Below are 24654 nucleotides of genomic sequence, written 5' to 3'. Positions count from 1 at the left end.
TAGAGATTAATGGTAGTTGTCTTTTACCTAGTTTGGGGGATTTCAAGACTAAGGGATACATTTTTAAGGGAGAAGAGATTGATTTAAAAAAGACATGACAGGCAAATTTTTTACACAAAGGGTGGTTCACATGCGGAATGGACTTTCTGCTGAAGTAGTGGATGTGGGTACAATTACAACATTTAAAAGACATTTGGATAGGTACATGAATAGGAAAGATTTGGAGGGATATGGGCTAGGAGCAGGCAGGTGGAACTAGTTTAGTTTAGGATTATGTTTAGCACAGACTGGTTGGACTAAAGGGTCTGTTTCCATGCTGTATGACTTTATGACTCTATTTGATCGAAGACTAATATTTTAAACCTAAATAAGGGCAGAATGGGCATTAAAGCTGAACTAGCCGAAGTGAGCTGGCATAATAGACGAGGAGATAGATTAGTTGGCACATGGTGACCAACATTTAAGGGAATGTTTCAAAATAAGTACATACCTCTGAAAAAAAATCTCTAAAGAGAGAACCCACCATCCATAAAGAAGTCAGAGAAAGCATCAAACTTAAGGAAAAAGGCTTTTTTGACTCATTCATGGGATGGAAGCATTACTGACTGGACCAGCATTTAATGTCTATCCCCACTTTTCCTTGAGAAGGTGGTATTGAGCTGCTTTCTTGAACTGCTGTAGACTATTTTGTGTAGGCAGATTCTCAATGCTCTTAGGAAGAGACTCCCAGGATTACCAGCCAATGACAGTGAAAAAACAGCAATATATTTCCAAAGATTGAGAGTGGCTTGGGGAAGAACTTGCAGGTGTTTGCATGTATTTGCCGTCCTTGTCCTTCGAGATGGCAGTGATCGAGAGTTTGGAAGATGTGGTCTAATGAGCATTCGTAAATTTCTGCAGTGCATCTTGAGGATTAAGACAGCCCAACAGGGCAATTATCACTGGCTGAAGATATGACTGCGTAAGGACACCTTGATTGGTCAAAATATAAGACACATTGCTATTATGGAGAATCACTGGTAGAAGTGAATGTTATTAGATGTGGTGCCAATCAAGCAGGCTGCTTAGTCTTGGTTGATATCAAGCCCTTGAGTGTTTTTGGAACCACACTTATCTAGGCAAGTGAGGAGTATTCAACCACACTCTTGACTTGTGCTTTGTAAGTACTAAACAGGTTTTGAGGATCAGGTGAGGTACTGGCTAAGATAATAAAGCGTGAAGCTGGATGAACACAGCAGGCCAAGCAGCATCTCAGGAGCACAAAAGCTGACGTTTCAGGCCGAGACCCTTCATCAGAGAGGGGGATGGGGTGAGGGTTCTGGAATAAATAGGGAGAGAGGGGGAGGCGGACCGAAGATGGAGCGAAAAGAAGATAGGTGGAGAGGAGAGTATAGGTGGGGAGGTAGGGAGGGGATAGGTCAGTCCAGGGAAGACGGACAGGTCAAGGAGGTGAGATGAAGTTGGTAGGTAGGAAATGGAGGTGCGGCTTGGGGTGGGAGGAAGGGATGGGTGAGAGGAAGAACAGGTTAGGGAGGCAGAGACAGGCTGGGCTGGTTGTGTGATGCAGTGGGGGGAGGGGAAGAACTGGGCTGGTTTTGGGATGCGGTGACGTCCACATTGATTCCATTAGGCCGCAGGGTTCCCAAGCAGAATATGAGTTGCTGTTCCTGCAACCTTCGGGTGGCATCATTGTGGCACTGCAGGAGGCCCATGATGGACATGTCATCTAAAGAATGGGAGGGGGAGTTGAAATGGTTCGCGACTGGGAGGTGCAGTTGTTTATTGCGAACCGAGCGGAGGTGTTCTGCAAAGCGGTCACCAAGCCTCCACTTGGTTTCCCCAATGTAGAGGATGCCACACCGGGTACAATGGATACAGTATACCACATTGGCAGATGTGCAGGTGAACCTCTGCTTAATATGGAAAGTCATCTTGGGGCCTGGGATAGGGGTGCGGGAGGAGGTGTGGGGGCAAGTGTAGCATTTCCTGCGGTTGCAGGGGAAGGTGCCGGGTAAGGTGGGGTTGGAGGGCAGTGTGGAGCGAACAAGGGAGTCATGGAGAGAGTGGTCTCTCCAGAAAGCAGACAAGGGTGAGGATGGAAAAATGTCTTGGGTGGTGGGGTCGGATTGAGGTACTGACTGCAGGCTCCTAGTCTGTAATCTGCTCTTGTAGACATTTTTTTAGGTGTCTTGTCCAAATCAGTTTCTGGTCAATGGCAACACCACCACCACCACCCCCCCCCCCCCCCCCCCCCCCCCGCCACCCCAGGATGTTGATAATTGAAGATTTAGTGATGGTAGTGCCATTAAATATCAAGGGACAATAGTTAGATGCTTTCTTGTTAAAGATGGTCATTGCCTGACATAGGTATGACACAAATGTTACTTGTGACTTTTCAGCCCAAGCCTGGATAATGGTCAGATCATGTTGTATTTGGATGTATACTGCTTCAGTGTCTAAGGAGGCACAAATGGTGTTAAACATAAATGGTGCAAATATCAGCAAATATCCCCGATTTTTGATCATGTTATGGAGGGAAGGTCATTGATGAAGCAGTTGAATATGGTTAGCTAAGGACGCTACCTTAGGGAACTTCTGCAGAGATATCCAACAATTGAAATGATTGACCCTCAACAACAATCATTTGGCCAGGTATGACTCCAGCCTGTGGAAAATTTCCCCAGGATTCCCACTGACTCCAATGTTGCTAGGGCACCTTGATGCCATACACAGTTAAACAGTCTATCCTCCCGCAGCGGTCGAGAACGCCCTTGACCGCGTCTCCCGCATTTCCCACAACACATCCCTCACAGCCCGCCCTCACCACAACCGCCCCAAGAGGATCCCCCTCGTTCTCACATAGCACCCCACTAACCTCCAGATACAACGCATCATCCTCCGACACTTCCACCATCTACAATCTGACCCCACCACCCAAGACATTTTTCCATCCCCACCCTTGTCTGCCTTCCGGAGAGACCACTCTCTCCGTGACTCCCTTGTCCGCTCACACTGCCCTCCAACCCCACCACACCTGGCACCTTCCCCTGCAACCACAGTAAGCGCTAAACTTGCCCCCACACCTCCTCCCTCACCCCCATCCCAGGCCCCAAGATGACTTTCCATATTAAGCAGATGTTCACCTGCACATCTGCCAATGTGGTATAGTGTATCCATTGTACCCGGTGTGGCTTCCTCTACATTGGGGAAACCAAGCGGAGGCTTGGGGACCGCTTTGCAGAACACCTCCGCTCGGTTCGCAATAAACAACTGCACCTCCCAGTCGCAAACCATTTTAACTCCCCCTCCCATTCTTTAGACGATATGTCCATCATGGGCCTCCTGCAGCGCCACAATGATGCCACCCGAAGGTTGCAGGAACACCAACTCATATTCCGCCTGGGAACCCTGCAGCCCAATGGAATCAATGTGGACTTCACAACTTTCAAAATCTCCCCTTCCCCCACCGCATCCCAAAACCAGCCCAGTTCTTCCCCTCCCCCCACTGCATCACACAACCAGCCCAGCTCGTCCCCTCCCCCCACTGCATCCCAAAACCAGCCCAGCCTGTCTCCGCCTCCCTAACCTGTTCTCCCTCTCACCCATCCCTTCCTCCCACCTCAAGCCGCACCTCCATTTCCTACCTACTAACCTCATCCCACCTCCTTGACCTGTCCGTCTTCCCTGGACTGACCTATCCCCTCCCTACCTCCCCACCTATACTCTCCTCTCCACCTATCTTCTTTTCTCTCCATCTTCGGTCTGCCTCCCCCTCTCTCCGTTTATTCCAGAACCCTCTCCCCATCCCCCTCTCTGATGAATGGTCTAGGCCCGAAACATCAGCTTTTGTGCTCCTGAGATGCTGCTTGGCCTGCTGTGTTCATCCAGCTTCACACTTCGTTACCTTGGATTCTCCAGCATCTGCAGTTCCCATTATCACAGTTAAACAGAGCTTTGTTTCAAAGGCCAGTTACTCTCATCTCACCTCTAGAATTCGGCTCTTTTGCCCATGTTTGGACCAACGCTGCAATGGGGTCAGGAATTGAGTAGTCCTGGCGGAACCCAAACTGGGTGCCAGTGTGAAGGTTATTGCTAAGCAAGTTTTGTTTGATGGCATGGTTTCTGACACTTTTCATCAATGTACTGATGGTTGATAGTAGATTGATGGAGCCGTAACTGGCTGGGTTGAATTTGTCCTGCCACCCAGGATTACTTGCATGCCAAACAGCACAAGCAGCAAATGATTGACAGAGCTAAGCAATCTCACAACCAACACATCAGACCTAGGCTCAGAGATAGTAGGAACTGCAGATTCTGGAGAATCTCAGATAACAAGGTGTAGAGCTGGATGAACACTGCAGGTCAAGCAGCATCAGAGGAGCAGGAAAGCTGGTGTTTCGGGTCTGGACCCTTCTTCAGAAATGGGGGAGGGGAAGGGGATGCTGAAATAAATAAACAAGAGGGTTGCAGTGGGTGAGAGATCCACTGAGGTCTTTCCAGAGGGAGAAGGGTAACTTCTTCAAGATGTGCATCCTTAGAAGAGTGGGGTTAAAATTGATTCAGAGATAGTAGGATAGTAGGACCAAGGTTCTGCAGTTCATCAGGACAATTATTGCTGGCTGAATATATAACTGCATAAGGATGCCTTGATTGGTCAAAATATTAAGAACAGCAGAGAATGACTAATGAAGTAATTGGGTAGATTAAATTAAACTATGAGAGGAAGCTAGCTTGGAATATAAAAATGGTTAGCAAGAGTTTATTTAGATGCTTATAAAAGAATAAAGTATGTAAAGTGAATGTTGGTCCTTCCAGAGAGTGAGTAATAATATATAAGGAAATGACAGTTTACATGAACAAATACTTTGCTCCTGTCTTAACTATTGAGGATAAAAAAAAGACATTCCAGTGATAGCTTAACATCAGGAGGTGGAAGAGAGAGAGGAACTTAGTGATTTTTAAAAATATTTCAAAAATATACTTTGTTCATAAAAATTCCTTTGTAGACATTTATAATCACTAAAGCAGTCTGGTTCTGTAGCATAAGGAGGAACAAACATTGGAGTTTGACTCTATCCAGCAAACAAACCAAAGGCATTTCTTACTTGTGCAAGACTGTATTTGTATATTTAAAGAAATGGCAGTTAACATGAACAAATATTTTGCTTCTGTCTTCACTACTGAGAATAAAAATACCAGTGACAGCTGTAAATCAGGAGATCAAAGACAGAGAGTAACTTAGTGAAAATACAACCCTGCCGAAATGCAAATTGGGGAGCTGTGGATTGACAAATCTCCTACTCCAGATTAACTTCATACATATTACTAAAGCAAACCAGGGTAGGATTTATACAGTCAATGGTAGGTCCCTGGGGAGTACTGCCTAACAGAGAGTCCGAGGGGTACAGGTGCATAATTCCTTGAAAGTAGAGTCACAGGTAGGTAGGTTGGTGAAGAAAGCATATGGCACATTTGTTTTCATTGGGCAGTGCATTGAGTATAAGAGTTGGGGTGTCATGTTGTACACAACATTGGTGAGACTGCTTTTAGAGTACCATGTTCAATTCCGGTCTCTCTGCTATAGGAAAGATGTTGTTAAACTTGAAAGGGTTCAGAAAAGATCTACAAGGATGTTGCCAGGATTGGGCGATATGAGCTACAGGAGAGGCTGAATAGGCTGGGGCTATTTTGCCCCAGTGTTGTAGGCTGAGGGGTGACCTTATAGAGGTTTATAAAATCATGAGGAGCGTGAATAGGGTGAATAGCCAAGGTCTTTATCCCAGGTAGGGGAGAAACAAACTAAAGGGCATAGGTTTAAGCTAAGAGGAAAACATGTAAAAGAGATATTTAAAGGTTCTCAAGGGGCAACATTTTCCACACAGAGGGTGGCACATGTATGGAACGAGCTGCCTGAGGAGTTGGTGGAGCTGGGTACAATTAAACCACTTAAAAGATATCTGGATGGATTACATGTATAGGGAGGGTTTAGAGGGATAGGGGCCAAGTGCTGGCAAATGGGACTAGATCAATTTACGTTCTCCGGTCAGTGGACGCAAGTTGGACCAAAGGGTTGTGAGGATTCTGAGGAAGGGACCCGAAACGTTAACTATGTTTTCTCCTTCACAGATGCTGCCATACCTGCTGTGCTTTTCCAGCAACTTTGTTTTTGTTCTTGGACCAAAGGGTTGGTTTCTGTGCTGTATAACTCTATGACTCAATAAATGTCTTAGTTAGGGTGGCTAATAAGCTTGTAGATATGTTACTACTAGTTTTCCTCAATTTGGGTAAGGTTTCATCCGACTCAAAAGTAGCAAATACAACATCTCTTTCAAGAGGGAAGGGAGTCAGAAAACAGAAAACTATGGGTCAGTTACCTTGACATTTGTGATAACAAGGTGTAGAGCTGGATGAACACAGCAGGCCAAGCAGCATCAGAGGAGCAGGAAGGCTGACATTTCGGGCCTTGACCCTTCTTCAGAAAATGGATCAGATTCTCCAGCATCTGCAGTTCCTACTACCTCTGAAATAGCTTGACATTGGTGTTCAGATTAGATCAGTAAAAAGATTACAGCTATGCACTTTAAAAAACTCAGGGTAATCTGGAAGGGTCAGCATAGTTTTTTCAAAGGGAAATCATGCTTAACCAATTCATTGGAGTTTTTTGAAGGAGTAACTTAAATTGTAACATGAGGATAAAAGGGAATCTATTGATATCCTGCATTTGGATTTCCAGGTTTTTGATAAAGTGCCCATCAAATGTTACTGTGGAAAATTAAAGTACATGGTAATTGTTATGTAGGTGGTTGGAGGTGGGGCTTCTTTAAGAAAGCTTGTCAGGTGACCTGGAGGGGCTTATTTTGGGTCCAGCCTAGAACTGGCTGTGGAAGTGTGAGGATTATTAATAAAGTGTTCCAGTTCAGATTTACCATTTGTCTACCTGGTATATAATTCTTGGTTCCAAAGGAAGCACCAATATAACAGTATGGGATAACATATTAGTGTGGAAAGAAGATTAGTTGGCTAGCAATAAATAGAGACTATGCATAAATAAGTCTTTGTCTATTTGGCAGGATGTGATGAGATGTGTCCCACAGTGGTCTGTGCTGGAACCAGAACATGTTACAAGTTACACCAATGGCTTATGACAGGATAACTACATGGTAACTGAATTCACAGATGACACAAAGGTAAGTAGGAAAATGTGTCATGGGGTTGCAGACAGATATAGAAAAGTTGAGTGAGTGGGCAAAATTCATGAAGTAAATATCTAAGTTATTCGCTTTGACAAGAAGAATGAAAAATGCAAGGGCATTACTTAAGTGGAGAATGAATGTGGAATTCTGAGGTACAGAGGGATTAGGTATTCTAGCTTTTGAGTCACAATAAGTTCATATGGAAGTACAGCACATAAGGCAGCTAATGGTCTGCTATTCTTTCTAAGAAAGGAATAGAGCATAAAAGTAAGGATGTTATGCTTCACTTGTACAGGGCATCGGTGAGGACAATACTGAGTGCAGTTTTGGTCTCCATATTTGAGGAAGGACGTCAATATATTGGGGGAAGTTCAGAGATGTTTAGTAGATTGATAACTGGAAGGATTGGGTCTTATGAGGATAGAGGTGTTGCAGGTTGCCACAGGAGTCCAGAAAAGTAAAGATGATTAAATTGAAATGTATAAGATCCTGAATGGTCTTGATAAGGTAAATGTGGAAAGGATGTTTACCGTTGTGGCACAATCCAAATGTAGGATTGCATTGCTTTAGAATTAAGGGTATGGTACAGTTGAAGAGAGCGTTTTTTTCTTTCAGAGGGTTGGGTGGCTTTGTAAATCTGCCTCACAAGACAGTGGAAGCACACTCATACATTTTTAAGGCAGAGGTAGATAAACTTTCATTAGGCAAGGGAATCAAAGGTTATTAGAAGTAGATGGGAATGTAGAATTTGAAAAACAAACAGATCAGCCATGATCTTATTGAATAGCGGAGCAGACTTGAGACTGATTTGTCAGCTTCTTCCCATATTTCATGTATCTAAATACTATTACTTCAAATCGACTGATAGTACTAATCAGCTTGCATGTCAGCAGTAAACACAGCAATATAAAGTTTGAAAAAAAAACCTGACCATTGGGGAGGCAAATCTGTATTCCTTCACAAAAATTGAACTCATTGAAAACGTATATGTGCTCTCAATTGCCTTGTGATTTTTTTCACTTGTAGGAGAAGGGAAACAGAGAAAGGCAGAACATAAGAAAATGAAATAGACAAATGGGTGAGTAAAACTGCGATAAAACAGCGATAAAACAGTCTAACAGGCTGATAAATAATGTGAAGTGGGCCATGGTTGTGGTAAAGTTAGGGAAGCAATAAAGAGAGCGAAAGAAGTGGTGAGTCGTATTTAATTTTTTCCCAGATGGAAGACAGTGTATATTGGAGTCGCCTGGGGTTGGTTTTAGAACCACACCTTTTTCAGATGTATATTAAGGAGTGTACTGAACACAATTTAAAAATTTACCAATGACACAAAGGTATTGGAAACTGTGAGGAGGATAAAAATAGACTTCAGGAGATCATACGGATGGATGTGAAATAGGCAGACATTTTGGTACCAGAAATAAGGACAGGCAATACAAAATAAAGAATATAATTCTAAATGGAGTGCAAGAGCAGAGAGACCCTGGTATTTTGTGCAAATTCCCCAGTATTCCTTCCTTAATGATATTGTGGGTTAATTTATGGCACATGGATTACAGTGGTTTAAGAATGTAGCTCACTATCATCTTATTAAGTGTAACTGGGGATGGATAATAAATGCTGGCCAGCCAGTGACACCTAAATCCCATGAATTAATTAAAACATATTTCTGAAGTGGCAACAAATTGGAAAGACATTATTGAGGCATACACAATCCTGAACTTTACAAATAATCATATAGAGTGCAAAAGGAAGGAAGTGATGATGATCCTTTATACATAATTGGCACAGCTGGAGTGCTGTGTCCAATTCTGAATACCGCATTTGAAAGGGTGCAGAAATATATGAATGAGTTTGGTTTCAAAGATGAGTGACTTATATTGTGTGAATAGACAGAAAAACTGATTCTGACTTCCCACACACAGTAGATAAGGAGAAACTGTTCCTAGTTGCAGAAGGGCTGTAAATCTGAGGACACTGATTGAATATGATCGGCAAAAGAACCAGTGGTGAACATGAGGAAAATCATTTTTAAGTAATGAGTGGTAGGGAACTGGAATACACTCCCTGCGTGTGTGGTACAGGCAAATGCAATTGTGTCTTACAAAAGGAATTAGATAATTAAGTAGTGAAAATATTTACAGGGCTATGGATAAATAACAGGGAAAGAGCTTACACAGATACAGACAGTTGTTCTCTTTTTGTGCTATAACTATTCTATGTTTTTATGAAAAGGTTATGATCAAGGAACAGTTTGGGAGAGGTAGCAAACTGAAGCAGAAGTAAGAGAGATAATGGGAACTGCAGATGCTGGAGATTCCAAGATAATAAAATGTGAGGCTGGATGAACACAGCAGGCCAAGCAGCATCTCAGGAGAAGTAAGACTTGCATTTATGAAGTGCCTTTTATTTCTAACACACATCCAAATGCATGTTATACTATTAGGGGGAAGACAATGGCATAGTGCTAACGTCACTGGAATAGTCATCCAGAATCCCAGGCTACTGCTCTGGAGACATGGTGAAATGTCTGATGGTGAAATCTGAATTCAATAAGAATCCATAAGTTTTTAAACACTAGCCGAATGGTGACCATGTGACAACTGCTGATTGTGTAAAAACCCACCTGATTTACTAATGTCCTTTATGAAAGGAAATTGGTTGCTTTACCTGTTCTGGCCAACATGTGACTCCAGACCAGTAGCAATGTAGTTGACTCTTAACTGCTCTCTGAATTGGCCTTAGCAAGCCATTCAGATTAAGCAGCAATTAGGGATGCACAATATTCTTTGGGAACTGAGCCAACTGGTCAGATTACCTGAAGATGATGAGAATATGGTTCAAAGTGGCCTGGGTATGTGCAAACAAGATGCAGCAGAAACTGTGAAGACGTGAGCACTGGTTCCACTCCATTGTAGATTAAAAACCTGGTCTTCAGATTAAAGGTACTCTAGATGTCAGTGTATGTGGCGCATGTCTGGCCCATTCCCTGAGCCTGAACTAATGCAGTCATCCAAGTTATCTCCCACTTGATCTGGAGGACAAAGATAGTCCATGTCCACAGGAACACCATGTATAATGTTCTAGATCGGTGATGGGGAGGAAAGACATACCCAATGCTGCCTTCAGTCTGATGGCCACCATTATGCATGGCTGCCTCAAGCTATGTGTAGACTCTCAGCATGCAAACACCAAGTGTCACCATGTACTGAGGTTCTACCTGTCCCTGGTGTTGCAAAGCATGAATCTAGCCTCGTTGCCATGAAACACTCCAAGTAGTTGGACCATTCCATATCCCTCATGGAAAAATTTACAGAGCACAAAACCTTTAACCGTAAGTTCATCTGGAAGTGGTCAGCACACAATGTCCTTGAGATATTACATGCAGCACAGTGGCTCAGTGGTTAGCTCTATTGTCTCATAGTGCTAGGTATCGGGTCAATTCCACCTTCAGGCGACTGTCTGTGCAGACTTTGCACATCTTCCCTGTGTTTGCATGCATTTCGTCCAGGTGCTCTGCTTTCCTCCCACAGTCCAAAGATGTGCAGGTTAGGTGGATTGGCCAGGCTAAATTGCCCCGTACTGTCCAGGGATGTGTAGATTAGGTGTGTTAGCCATGGAAAATAAGGTAAGGGGATGGGTCTGGGTGGGATGCTCTTTGGGAGGTTGGTGTGGACTTATTGGGCCAAATGGCCATTTTCCACACTGTAGCAACTCTATGACAACCCTACTGGGAAAAGAGAGGGCTGATCTTGTTGGGTGGTTCCCTAATCAGACTCTCAAGGTCATTTGGCAGAATACTTCATTGTCAGAATTTTCCAACAAGCACCAAGACATAGCTTGGCTGATGGTGAGAAGGGCATTACCCATCAGATCCTTCATGTATGCCTGCACTCTGCCACCTCACACTATCCTCAAAGCAACTGCAAGGAGGGAAGAGACTGTCTGACATCTTCTTCTGAAATGTGCCTTTGGAAAGAAAGTCTGGACAGCGATGCTGTGGCTTTTGTCAAGTGTCTTTCCAAGCAGCTCCATGATGTAAAACTCTACGCTTTACAGGCTGTTTCCTGGGACACAGAGACAACTGTGCCTGGAGGACCATGCAGTGAAATACAGTCCTTGGTCTGCCCAAAACTTGTTGGTCTTCCAACTCAACCAAGTGTTGCACGCTGGCACTTTCCAAGGTCCAGGGCTTAATGCCGAGGGACTCACTAAGGCTCAGGGCAGCTGCTGCCAGGGCGGAATGGGGAAAGACCATCTAAGGTCTTTCTACCAAAGTATAAAGAGGGTCCAATCAATTCTCAGACCCCGTTGTTGCCTCAAAATTAATAAAAATAGTTTTCTGCATGAGTACAAAATGCTTTTGTTTTGCAACTGCAGGGAAGCTCTAAAGAATATCAAATTCCAACGTTTACGTTTTCTCTGCAAATACCATACAGAACTTTGTACTTATAGACAGTTTTTGTACAAAAAACGTATATTTTTACAATATAAAAAAAAATTAGGGAAGTGCAATAAATGCTGACCCAGCCAGGAAGATCCACATCCCATGACTGAATTTTAAAACGTTCCATTAAGTACTTATGAAGCAAAGTCTCTGTTTTATTGTAGGAAATTATAGACTAATGTTAGAATGTAGTACAGAGGGCGTGTGCTTCATCACTTTGTACTGCTTGGGGTACAAAAAATGCTTAAGGAATGGTGAGAAGAATATTATGACAGAGAGGCTAACAGCATTCTAGGGATTTTCACAGAAAAAGCGAATCAAGTTGTGAGGAAACTGGGACACAGAAACTGTCCTGCCAATTCAGGCATTGACAAAGATCAATACTTTTCAAATGTATTGGAGTGGGAGATAGATTAGGGCTATCGTGTTTCTGCTTGATTTAAATGTTTTACAGAATGCTTGAGAAGAAGTAAGTTAAATTGTTAGAGAAAATATGTTTAGTGAAAATATCACATTATTATTTAAATTATACAAATTATTACAAAGCTAGTCTATAAAATATTTCGCCACAATTGTTTAACTGTACTGGCGTTAAAGCTGCAGCAGTAATAAAGGAACTTTGAATACTTAACTTGATTATAGTCCATTAATCAATTAAGATGTTTATATGAACATGAAATTTCAGCTAATCTTAAGTTTGTTTCTTTTTTAGTTATTTTATAATATAAGTAAATCTGTAATCTGTGATTCACTTTGTTACAATATTTAGCTATTGATTAGTATTTGATATTTGAGGCTAATCTCAACTAGAGTTCTGACAAAGGGTCACTAGTACTGAAATGCTGTGTCTGCTTTCTCTCCAGCAACTTCTGTATTTGTGTAGAAAATTATTTTTGCCTGTCATAGCCTAAACTTTGGATTGATTTATAAGAATGGAATATGAATAGAATCTGCTAATAGGGTGAAATGATGCATGGTGCTAAGAACCTTATATAGAGGATGCAAACCGGCATAGATATGATGAGCAAATAATCTGTTTATATGCTTTAATTTCCAAGTAATATAATTTTAGTGTAAAAATATTATTTAAAATGGCATAAAACGATTTCTTTCTTCCACACTCATATTCTTTGCAATCTTGACTCATGGACAGAGATTAGGCACAGATGATGATTGTGACACATAATGACACATACATACACGCACACACACGCACATACATATATTAAATATATGTACAAAGTTAAGAGGGAAATATTGTCCAAAACAAAAGGAAGATAAAAGAATGTGGCTTAGAGTCATCTTTGAAGTGTAAGGTGTTAACTTGGAGCTTTTGTTGTTTAGTTCTTAGACGCAGTTAGTCACAGTGGATGTTCCAGTTACTAAAAAGTTTGTAGTCAGTTTTCTTTCAGTTTTTGAAGAACAAGGTACCACTTCCAAAGGGAGAGAGAGAGAGTCATTATTCTTAAGGGCATTGCAAATCTGAATGTTCCTGCAGTTTCTGGAAATCTCTACTTGTAGCAAAAACCAAAGGCTTATAATCATGGTGTCTCACAGGAAGAGAATTTCAATATGTCAAAACTGGCTGTTGTCCCAAAATGATGACAATACATTTTTCCAAACAGTTTTGATGGTCCATAGTCAGAGATCTACTGTGATCATTTGACATAAATAGTTGGGTTTCAATCCTCCTTTCTGAATAAAGATTTCAGATTTAAGTATTTATTCCAGCAATACTGAATAGTTGAAAAGAGTCATCCCCAAAATAATTTGAAGGTCATACTGTGACCTGTACATTCAAGATGATGAATTTCAATGTCCAGGTAATTACCTCTTGTTTTCCAGGAGTGAATCTCAGTTATCAGATATTCATTTGTATATTCTAATGAGTTTGGCTACTTCAGATCAGGTGACTTCCATATTTTAAATTTCTCTGTTCATTTTTAACTTTTTCTTTTTCTTAATCCCAAAGTCCAAGACTCACAAATTAGTCAATGAGATTTCAAAAATTAATAGGCTGTATTTTATAATCATGATAAGATCCATTACTGAAATAGCTAAAATAGATCAGCTTTTCTTCTCAATTAACAATTTAAATCTTTTTTTTTTTAAACTGAACATTTCAATGAATCTAATAGGGATAGCCAGGGAAGCAAAGATCACTCCTAAACCAATGCTTAGTCAGCAAACACAAAATAAAACCTACTTTCAAAAGGATGAAAAAGTCATCCTCTATTTGGAAAATTTTATGAACCTTCTCCAGCTTCTATGCATGGTTGCACTGAGTCATTGGGATCACTTTCACATTGGACAGCTTGCATTTGACTCATTTTCTTTGCACATTAATGGAAAATGAAATTATGAGGCAAATACAACTTTGCAAAGTCATTCACTGCAAGCTGGCTGCTTCATCTTACTGCAGAGTGCTCTATGTTCTATGTTTAAACACAAAACTACTGCAATTGAGAAACTCTAGGCAAGCTATGACCAAATGCTAAAGAACTTGCAACTACCAAAAATATAACCTTTAGCTCTAGCTAGGTATTTAAATACATGAAACGGATGGAGTGCGAGCAACAATCAATCATAAATCCTAATCTCCAGTCATTGCTTTGTATTTCCACAATGCAACATTATATTTCTCACAGCTGTAGATATTTACACTTTAGTTGCAGGGGATGGAGCCAGGCATATGAAAGTATACGTTACGCACTTGAGTAGTGACTGGGATATGCTGTTATGAAGCTCAATGAAAAAAAAATCAATGAATTCTTCCACATTGCATTATTTTTCTGAGACAGCCAACCTTTCTTAGTAAATTGCGTAGTGAACTAATTAAAAGATTGTCCTTTCATCAAAGCATCCCTACAGTGTGAAAACAGGCCCTTCAGCCCAACAAGTCCATACCGACCCTTGGAGCATCCCACACAGATCCATCCCCCTATAACTCACCTAATCTACAAATCCATGAACACTGTGGGCAATTTAGCATGGCCAATTCACCTACCCTGCACATTTTTTGGATTGTGGAAGGAAACTGGAGCAAATCCACGCAGACACGGGGAGAATGTGCAAACTCCACAGACAATCGTCCGAGGATGGAATCGAGCCTGGATTCCTGGCACTGTGAGGCTGCAGTATGAACCACTGAGCCACTGCGCCATCTAAACTGCACCATGTCCTACCTCATCAAGTCAAGGTCAATGTTAAATGACACTAACAGACAACTGAATTGCAAATAGCCTCAATTATGCTTTTCTGGTGAGTTAATTTCGTTCTACATAACTTGTTCAATAAAGCTGAAAATGTGTTCTTCAGGATTCATTTCAACATAGTAATAAAGTCAGATTTAAATGAACACAATTGCATTGGGGAAATTCTACTGAGTAAAAACATGTTTTAAAAGAAAGAATATTTCACGATTACAGGAAGTGCAACTGTGTAGACGTGTTTTTAACTGCTCTGGTTGTGTGTGTGAAGACAAATATTTTTTGCCATTGCTGTTTTCCTAATGACAGCAACATCAGCAAATTGAACACAATGTGAAAAGAATGCGACAATGAAAAACTATTCACTGACAATATCAAAGAATACTTGAGAAGAGATATACTAGCATTAGAGGGTGTGCGGAGGAGATTCACTCGGTTAATTCCAGAGTTGAGAGGGTTGGATGATGAGGAGAGACTGAGTAGGCTGGGATTATACTCATTGGAATTCAGAAGAATGAGGGGAGATCGAAGAAACATATAAGATTATGAAGGGAATAGATAAGGTGGAGGCAGGGAAGTTGTTTCCATTAGCAGATGAAACTAGGACTAGGAGGCATAGCCTCAAAATAAAGGGAAGCAGATGTAGGACTGAGGTCAGGAAGAACTTCTTCACCCAAAGGTTTGTGAAATTCCCTGCCCAATGAAGCAGTTGAAGCTACCTCGCTGAATGTGTTTAAGGCAAAGCTAGATAAATTTTTGAACAGTAAAGGAATTAAGGGTTATGGTGTACAGGCAGGTAAGTAGAGCTGAGTCACAAAAAAGATCAGCCATGATCTTATTGAATGGCAGGGCAGGTTCAAGGGGCTGGATGGCCTACTCCTGCTGCTAGTTCTTTTGTTCTTACGTAATACAAACAGGCTTCAAAGTCATACCTTTAATATGCGGATCTCTCTCACAGCTATCTTCTTTATGAATGAATCGTCCTCTGATTCCACAAACTTCTTAATGGCAACAATTTGTCCAGTATCCTTGTTTCTGCTCTTGAACACTACACTGTAAGAGCCTTCACCAATTTTTGCAAGTTTTTCGTATTTTTCCATTTGTTCCCAAAATGTATTTAGGATAATTGTCTTGAGTGTGGCAGCAATTGTAAGTTTAAGCAGTGCAGATTAAATCTATATCTTACAAATTAAAACGAGCACAGAAGAAAATATGATACCAGTGATACTGTATGATACCATGGTGGACGATCGTTATATCAAACAGGAGTTGGTTACCTGAAAATGGAGAAAAAAATGCATATAAAGCCATTGTAGGTACAATTATTGACTGTAGAACATTACCCATGCATGTTATATTCATAGAACATTAAAGTGCTTCAACAATTACCCACAAACTGAAAAAAAAACAGAAGGTGTCCATCCAATTTTGAAGGCTAGAAGTGAATTTCCCCACAACTTTCAGGCATGTATTCCAGACCCTAACCACTCACTGCTTGAAATGTCACTTCTGGTTCTTTAACCATTTTCCTGAAATCAGTGTCCTTTGGTTCTTGATTTTTCTGCCAATGATGGAAATGCCAAATAACAGAGAATGGAGATTTAGGATAAATGGGTTATTTTCAGGTTGGCCAGTTGTAACTAATGAAGAGTCACAGGAAACAGTGCTGAGGCCTCAACCATTTATGACCTATATTAATAGACACTGATTTTACCGTAGTCACATTTATTGCTGATACGAAGAATTTATGGCAAATGGATAGATAGGAAAATAACCTGCATTGAAGATACAAAGAATCCACAAAGGGATATAAATAAGTTGTGAGTGTGCAAAAACTTGGCACATCGAGTATAATGTGGGAAAATGTGAGGATGTCCACTTAGGCAGGAGAAAAAGGAAAGTAGAATATTATTTAAATAGAGAAAGACTGAAGAATGTAAGGCTATACAGCAATCGGGATGTCTTTGTAAATGAATCACAGAAATTAGTATGTACGCCCAGCAAGTAATTATGAAGGCAAATGGAATGTTGGCTGTTATTGCTTGGGGATTCAAATGGAAAAGTATTATTGAAACTGCACAAGACAAGAGTACAGTTTACATTTTTGGTGTCCTTGGCACAGGTGGGATATACTTGTGTTGGAAATAGTTCAGAGAAGGCTTACTAGGCTAATTCTTGGATGTAAAAATTGTCTTATGGAGGTTGAGTCGATTTTTCCTGTATGCATTGTATTTTAGAATAATGATTTTATTGAAATATTTTAAGTTTGAATGCTGGGTTTTGGAGCTTGAGTGATCCACGAGGCTGACAGTTATGTAATCAGCACATTTTTCGATGTTGTTACCCCAAAGCTTACAGAAGTGCAGTCAGAAAGGGAATGATTGACCATCAGTCAGGAAAGTTCCTGAATGCATCTCATTTTTAGGCTGGAAATTGGCAAGAAACACTTTTCCTCTGAGGAGTTCAGCCAGAGCCTAGCTGAAGAAGAAGACGGCAATCATAAAGAGACGGAGAACAATAGCGGTAGAAGATTCAATAGTAAGGGGTCAGACAGGCATTTCTGAAGCCATTGATGTGACTCCAGAATGGTGTGCTGCCTTCCTAATGTCAGTGTTAATTTTGTCACTGAACAGCAAGAGGACATTCTGAAGGGGAGGGCAAACAGTCAGAGATTGTGTTTCACATTGGGACAAATGACACAGGTAGATAGAGGGATCAGATCCTGTGACAATAATTTAGGGATCCAGGCAGTTGATTAAAAAGCAAGACCTCAAAGATTGTAAACTCTACATTAATCACTAGCATGTGGCACTGGGAGTACAGGAATAGGCAGATAAAAGGCATGAATATATGGCTGTAGGGTTGGAGGAGGAGGATGGGCTTTAGATTTGTTGATCATCAGATTCATTTCTAAAGGGTTGCACCTGAAAGGAAATTGGAGCAACATCCTTACTTTTTTTCTAGTGGAGTTTGTGGGGGTCTAAACTAATTTGGCAGGTGTAAGGGATGTGGAGTAGAGGTACAGTAGGCGATGAAGAAGAATAAGTCAGTCTGGAAGTGCAAGTATAATTAAGGCACAAAAGAGCATAGCAAAGCTGGAAACATGGGGTATAGTTGAAGGGTGCTTTTGCAATTGAAAGCCTGTGTGCAGTAACATACCGTAGGCTTCAGTGGTGTGTCCCTTGCTGTTTATTATGTACATTAATGATCTAGATATGAATGTTGGATGATTGATTAATAAATTAACAGATGACACGTAAACTGGTGGAATGGTAAACAGTGAGGAGAACGATATAGATAGGCTGTACAGTGGCAATTGCAATTTAACCATGAAAAATGTGAGGTGATTCATTTTGGGAGAACTAACAAGGCAAGGGAGTACATATTGAATGGTGGAACCCTGGGAGTACCAGAGAATCAAAATGACCTTGAGGTACGCATGTTCATAAATTTAAGAAGGGAGCTGGACAAATAGATAAGTTGATTAGGAAGACACGTGGGATACCTGCACTTATTAGTTAAGACACTGAATACAAAAGCAAGGATATCACGATACAGCAGTATATAACATCTGTTAGGCTGCAGCTGGAATACTGTGTGCAGTTCTGGTTGAAACACTATAGGAGGTATGTGGTTGCACAAGACAGGGTGCAAAAGAGATTCACCAGAACGTTGCCAGAGCTGGAGCGATTTATCAATGAATAAAGACTAGACAGACTGGGATTGTTTTCCTTAAAGCAGAGAAGGCTGATGGAGATAATGGGAACTGCAGATGCTGGAGAATCCAAGATAATAAAGTGTGAAGCTGGATGAACACAGCAGGCCAAGCAGCATCTCAGGAGCACAAAAGCTGATGTTTCGGGCCTAGACCCTTCATCAGAGAGGGGGATGGGGAGAGGGAACTGGAATAAATAGGGAGAGAGGGGGAGGCGGACCGAAGATGGAGAGAAAAGAAGATAGGTGGAGAGAGTATAGGTGGGGAGGTAGGGAGGGGATAGGTCAGTCCAGGGAAGACGGACAGGTCAAGGAGGTGGGATGAGGTTAGTAGGTAGATGGGGGTGCGGCTTGGGGTGGGAGGAAGGGATGGGTGAGAGGAAGAACCGGTTAGGGAGGCAGAGACAGGTTGGAGTCCCTTGGGGATGATCTGGTTCCGTAGGCAGGTGCTGAGGAAGGTGCTGTGGCTGTGGTACCTGGTTTGCTTCAGGACATGGTCGAGCAGTTTCAAGGCCGAAGAGATTACAAGAGAGTTGCAATGGGAGAGAGATTCCCTGAGGTTGGTCCGGAGGGAGGAGGGTAACTTCTTCAGGTTAGGCATCCCTGGAAGAGGCTTCGCAGTGAGGTTAAAATAGTATCAGAGATAATGGGAACTGCAGATGCTGGAGAAACCTGGTTCAGGGATTACACTGTTCTGAGGTGAATAAACAGGGAAAACCTTTACCCCTTAGTAGAAAGGTCAATAGCCAGGGGGCAGAGTTTTAAGATAAGGAACAGGAGCTTTAGAGGAATTTCAGGGGAAAAAAAGTTGCTCAGAAGGTAATGGGTATCTGGACCTCACTGCATAAAAGGGTGGTGAAGGTATGAACTCTCAAGGTATTTAAGAACTATTCACATGAGAACTTGAAACACAATAATATGGAAGGCTATGGGCCAAATGCTGGAAAATAGGATTAGAATAAATAGATGTTTGATGACCAGGTGGACATAATGGCAGAAGACCTTTTACAATGCTGTTAAAACTCTGTGATTCTATTCTGAGCGTATTGACAGGGCAGATCATGAGGGAAATCTGGATCAAGAGTTCAGTTTCAAAGTAAGGATTCTCAATTATGATTGAGATTATGAGGAATTTTTTTCTCACAGAAGTTCATTTACCTTTGGAACTCTTTTCAGTGGAATCTGTGTCAATCAAAGCTAAGTTAGACAAACTTCCGATCTACAAGAGAGTCAAAGCTTACGGTGGCCCAGACAGCAGAGTGAAATTAAACCCACAGTCAGCCATGATCTCATGCTAAAGCAAGCTCAAGCAACAGAATGACTCCCCCACAATTCCACTTGTTTTGATCTTTTGAACAATTTTCTGTCCTGCAGATTGATGCCAGACCTACTAAGTTTCTCCAAAACTTTCTATTTTAATTTGACATCTCCAGCATCTGCAATACTTTGGTTTTATACTTTCTATTCTACTTTCGTATGACCTCTCATGAACTTTGAGCAATTCTATGAAATCGTCTCTGAAACTTCTTTTCACTAAGGATAACAACTCAACACCACAAAGACGAGTTTTGATTACCAATCACGTTGAGAGAAGGCTATGGGCGGGGGGGTGGCGCAGCGGCTGAAGCCGAAAACTGCTAAAGCTTTGGCATGTTCTATGAATACTAAAAGATGTAATTGTTCAACGTTATTAGGATAATAGGTTGGCACAACATCATGGGCCAAAGGGCTTGTACTGTTCTCTGTTCTATGTTCTTTATTGAAATCAAAGAATGCATCAGACTGTGATATTTTCAAAGTATCACGAAACATTGATTTAGAAAGCATTTATAATAAGTTGCTGCTCAGTTAGAAAACTACAGGAACTGAAATAGACTTCATTACAGGTTGCAACTGAGAAACATGCAACATTTTACCATTATTTTATATTTGGGAACAAAGTAATACTTCTGCAGAATGGATTGTGTAGATCTAAGAATTCCATACTGTTTTACAGATACGAAGGTTCAAAAGATAGCAAAATTATTTCAAACAAAGTTGTAGTTGAGACTTGAAAGACTATCCAACCCGTGAACATTAATAGACTACAAGTAGTACGCAGTGCTGTTTACTTTATTGGTATGCACACAGAAACTGACTGAACCTTACTAGCGAAGGCCAAAAGAATTTTCAAACTAAAGTAACATATTCAAAGGATGAAGCCTTTATTTTGAACAAGTAAGTGACATCACTGATCCGTGATGGAAAGTAACACTTTCAAACTATGGAATGAATGTTTGGCTGAAAGCTTAGGCCCAAGAGTTATCAAATTGCATTGAAGCGATTAAACAGCCACATTTTAAAGCTGTTTTGCCTTGATGCCCAGTTTGATCATTAGTAAAACTTCGCTTTTTAATAAGCTTCATAGAAATTAAACCAGGTATGAGAAGCATGGAGATTTGATGTTTATTTTCATGGGGTTGTCCAGATTGGCAGAAATAAAAGACAGGCATAAACATATTTAAAAATCAACTGGTTTAACCAAGCCTGAAAAATGCATGAAAGTGGCCCAAACTAACATTGATCGATGACGTCAGAGATCTTCCTCTTTCAAATTGCAGAGAAATTCACTCCAAAAGATGTTTTTAATATATGCTTTATCAAATAAAGTCTAGTTGTAAGAAGTCTTTAATTTGATGAAGTCTGATTGTTTGATTATCTTGGTTAAACTAAAATATGAGACCAGGAAAATGTACTGTTGAGTGCTGTAATAATCTAAAAGATATCTGCAGAATGTAAGAGTGATGGAAAACCTTTTAAAACAGATGTACATCGGAGCAGACCCCAATGTCATGGTTTTATACACAGAAGTGGCCATCCCGAAGAACAATCCTAAGTTAAGGTGGATTTCAATAGATTAATATGATCCAATAACAAAATATCCATGCCAATCTTGGAAAGGTGCATTAAGATTATTGTAAAGATGATGTGGAACTGCAGCCAAGCAACTTTAGTTGTTGAACAGCATGGTCAACAAAAGTGATAATCACTGAGAGATCACGTATATAACCTCTTGTAATGGATTTATGACTCATGATACAATGTATTGGCAGCAGATATATTGTTTTATTAAATTATGTTCCCACCAAACTACGTAAAGATGTTAGTGTTTAAATTTGAGCCTTGATTTCTGCCCCCCTATTTCCTGTAATTGTCCTGTTTGGATTTTGTGGAATTGGAATCCCGTCTAACAGGGCTTTATGAAATATGATGGAAAAACCCCAAATTCCATAGATATGTGTAAATAAAACTCAATATAAAACACAGAGAGGCAGACTACATTGTGTGCATAGGGTGTTGATGGTCGTGAAGGGCACAGTTAACATCAGACATTCCAACATCACAAAGGAATCAATACTACTAAAACAGCTGACATTTGGGATATCATTATAGCTATGACACAGGGTAATTGCCATATCATCTAAGTAACAAGTAGAGGAGGCATTGTTGCAAATAAATAGCCCCAGACAACAGCTATTTATTCTTGCCATGTATAGAAGGAATCCTTTTACAGAGAGATCAATTTGGAACCCAGGATGTCTTACCTTAATGAGATTCATTGTTTTCAGTTGTGGAAATAACATTAGCATTGAGGATCTCTGTCTGAAACAGACTGGAAAGATCAAAGAGGGAGCTAAGCACAGATCCTCCAGTAGGATATTCTCAGGAAATTTGATTATGCTATTTTGATAAGAATCATCGTAAAAAGAACAAGGGAAAAGTGTTTGGCACTGCAGTCAGAAGGGTCAGGACAGGTCAGCCTGACTCGGGCATACAGTCAACACCAGAGGAACTGGTGAAGTTCACTAGAATGAACTCCAGTATGGAGCGATTATTTTGTGAGCAAAGGCTAAACAAGTTTGGACGTTACTCATTGGAGTTAAGGGGCTTAACTGGGTAAATTCTGTGAGGATGCTTTCCCTTGTGGGAAAGTCCAGAATTAGACAACATAGTCTTAGAATACAGGAACGCCAATTTTAGAGTGAGATGAGAGAAATTTCTTTACAGTTTGAGAATCTTGGAATGCCTTGCTGCAGTGAGCTGTTAGGACAGAGTCTTTGTGTACATTTAAGTCAGAGATAGATTCTTGATCAGTAGGGGAAATAAAGGGTTTTGGGTAAAAGACAGGAAAGTGGACATCATGATGTCAGATCAGCCATGATCCTACTCAATGACAGAGCAAGCTTGAGGAGCTGAATGGCCTACTCCTTTTCCAATTTCTTATTCTTTTAGAGGGTAAGCATGTTGTTAGGATCTGAAATGCACTGCCTGAAAATGTTGTGGTGCAAATTCAACAGTAATTTTCAAAAAGAAATAGAAGAATACTTGAAGTTGGGAAAATCTGCAATGCTGCAAGGAAAGACATGGGAGTGGATCTAATTGGATAACAAACATCGTTCATTGACTTTATCATTCTATATGATTAAAAATGCATTGATCCCCCAGGCCCTAAGCTGCCAGAATCCTCAAAGCAGTTCACAGTGAGGCACTGCATCTAAATTCCCTCCCATTCCCAGTCCACCAATAATCTTGGTATCTTTACTTTCACGCACTGGTTTTCCTTCTGTCCGGCCCAACAGATCTGAACCTCATTTCATAGATCACTGAACATCGAAACATCCTAGCTGCCTGCACATGCTCAGTCTCCCTCTATTCACTTAAATAAAAATATCAACTTCAAAACATGTTTATTATACCTAAGAGTGTGAGGAGTCACATAGTTCAGTGGTGTTAGACATTGTGTTGAAGATTCATAGAAAAAAGTTTAGATTCCTGAAATTTCACAACATTAATGCAGAAGATTTATATCACTGGCAGGCAGTCCTGGCAGAAAGCAAAACTAGTGGTATGAAATTAAAATGTTTAAAGTGGTGAATGGGCTACTAATCAGGTTAACTGCTTTGTCATGATGATGTCAAGTTTTTTGAATATTTCTTGCATTGGCACCCATTCAGGTAAGTGGAAAATACCACACCATGTTTCCGACTTGTGCCTTAGGTGGTGGATGTACATTAAGGTGCTGAGCCACTTACCACAGAAAGCCTCACCTCTGGCCTTCACTAGTAAGTATGGGATTTGATTGGCTGAAGCTATTTAGTTCCTAGTCAATGTAACACCCTGAATATCGATGTTGGAGGATTTAGCAAAGTTATAGCAATGAATCATTGACAGTTGCTTTTACCCTTGTTGGAGGGTGTCCCAACTACCTTCATGGAAGTGGATACAAGGTTCAAGTCCTACGGGTAAAATGCTGTATGAAAGATTTCAGATCATGTTCAGGTGCACAAACCCTAGGACACTGCACTCAATCTATAATTTCACCAAGACTGACTTCTTTACGCACCTCTGGATAGAGTACAACTAAGATATTGTGCCCAGTTCCACTCATCTTCCGAAAGATGCGGGGATCCTCGAGGTTGCAGAAGGGATTCACAGAATAGTTTCAGATGATGGATTTTAACAAGGCCAGGTTGGAAAAGCTTTTGTTCTTCTTGATGCAAGACAATTCAGGAGAGATGTGATGGGGTTAACAAAACTGTGACAAGTTTAGTTGATCAGAGATTTAAGGCTTTTGAAGAGAAATGGAGGGGATGGGGATGTTAGGAGTAACTTATTTAAGCACACAAACAGTAGTCACCTGGGACTCTCTTTTATGAGGGTGGTGAAGCAGAGACCATCAATATTTTCAAAAGAAGAACGAATATGCACTTAACGGATCAAACATTTTGCAGAGTTACAGGAGAATGGACTGACTTACTACACAGAGAGCCAACATAGTCTTGAAGGGCCTAACAGCTCAGAATTGAGTCTAGGTCGCTTTGACGAACCAAATTTGGGTTGGAAGAACTCCGTGTCTTTCCCTTTATCCCAAGAAGTAGGATCTGAGGAAGCGTCACCGGACCCAAAACGTTAACTCTTGATTTTTTTTAACCGATACTGCTGGGCCAACTGCGCTTTTCAAGCAACTTCTGTTTTTGTTCGTGCAGTATCCGGTAATATCACTAAAAGACACATTGATGAGGGGAACAAGTAATATTACCTAAATATCTGG

The 24654-nt window shown here is 40.9% G+C and overlaps 1 protein-coding gene and 1 long non-coding RNA gene across 3 annotated transcripts in view; one reads left to right on the top strand and one right to left on the bottom strand.

The window, feature by feature from the left end:
* Nucleotides 1-24491, bottom strand: part of LOC125454850 (cyclin-dependent kinase-like 4) — a 132636-nt gene extending 108145 nt beyond the window's left edge. The window contains exons 1-2 of the mRNA XM_059648407.1: nt 24361-24491; nt 15782-16126 (exon numbers count right to left, since the gene is read on the bottom strand). Coding sequence (XP_059504390.1) covers nt 15782-15949 — 168 coding nt within the window. The 5' untranslated portion in view covers nt 15950-16126; nt 24361-24491. The remainder of the gene's footprint in view (nt 1-15781; nt 16127-24360) is intronic.
* The window catches only part of LOC125454851 (uncharacterized), a 98108-nt gene that overhangs the window by 44575 nt on the left and 28879 nt on the right, over nt 1-24654 (top strand). The window contains exons 2-4 of one of the 2 annotated variants that reach the window (XR_009446128.1): nt 7071-7187; nt 8220-8271; nt 9429-9572. This is a non-coding gene — a long non-coding RNA (uncharacterized LOC125454851). Of the gene's footprint in view, nt 1-7070; nt 7188-8219; nt 8272-9428; nt 10811-24654 lie in introns of those variants that run through there. The other variant, XR_007248110.2, reaches the window with a different exon arrangement.

The sequence above is a fragment of the Stegostoma tigrinum genome, chromosome 9, assembly GCF_030684315.1.
Source record: "Stegostoma tigrinum isolate sSteTig4 chromosome 9, sSteTig4.hap1, whole genome shotgun sequence".
Lineage (NCBI taxonomy): Eukaryota > Metazoa > Chordata > Chondrichthyes > Orectolobiformes > Stegostomatidae > Stegostoma > Stegostoma tigrinum.
The sequence above is the reverse complement of the archived record's forward strand: the minus strand, read 5'-3'. Positions and strand labels throughout refer to the sequence as shown.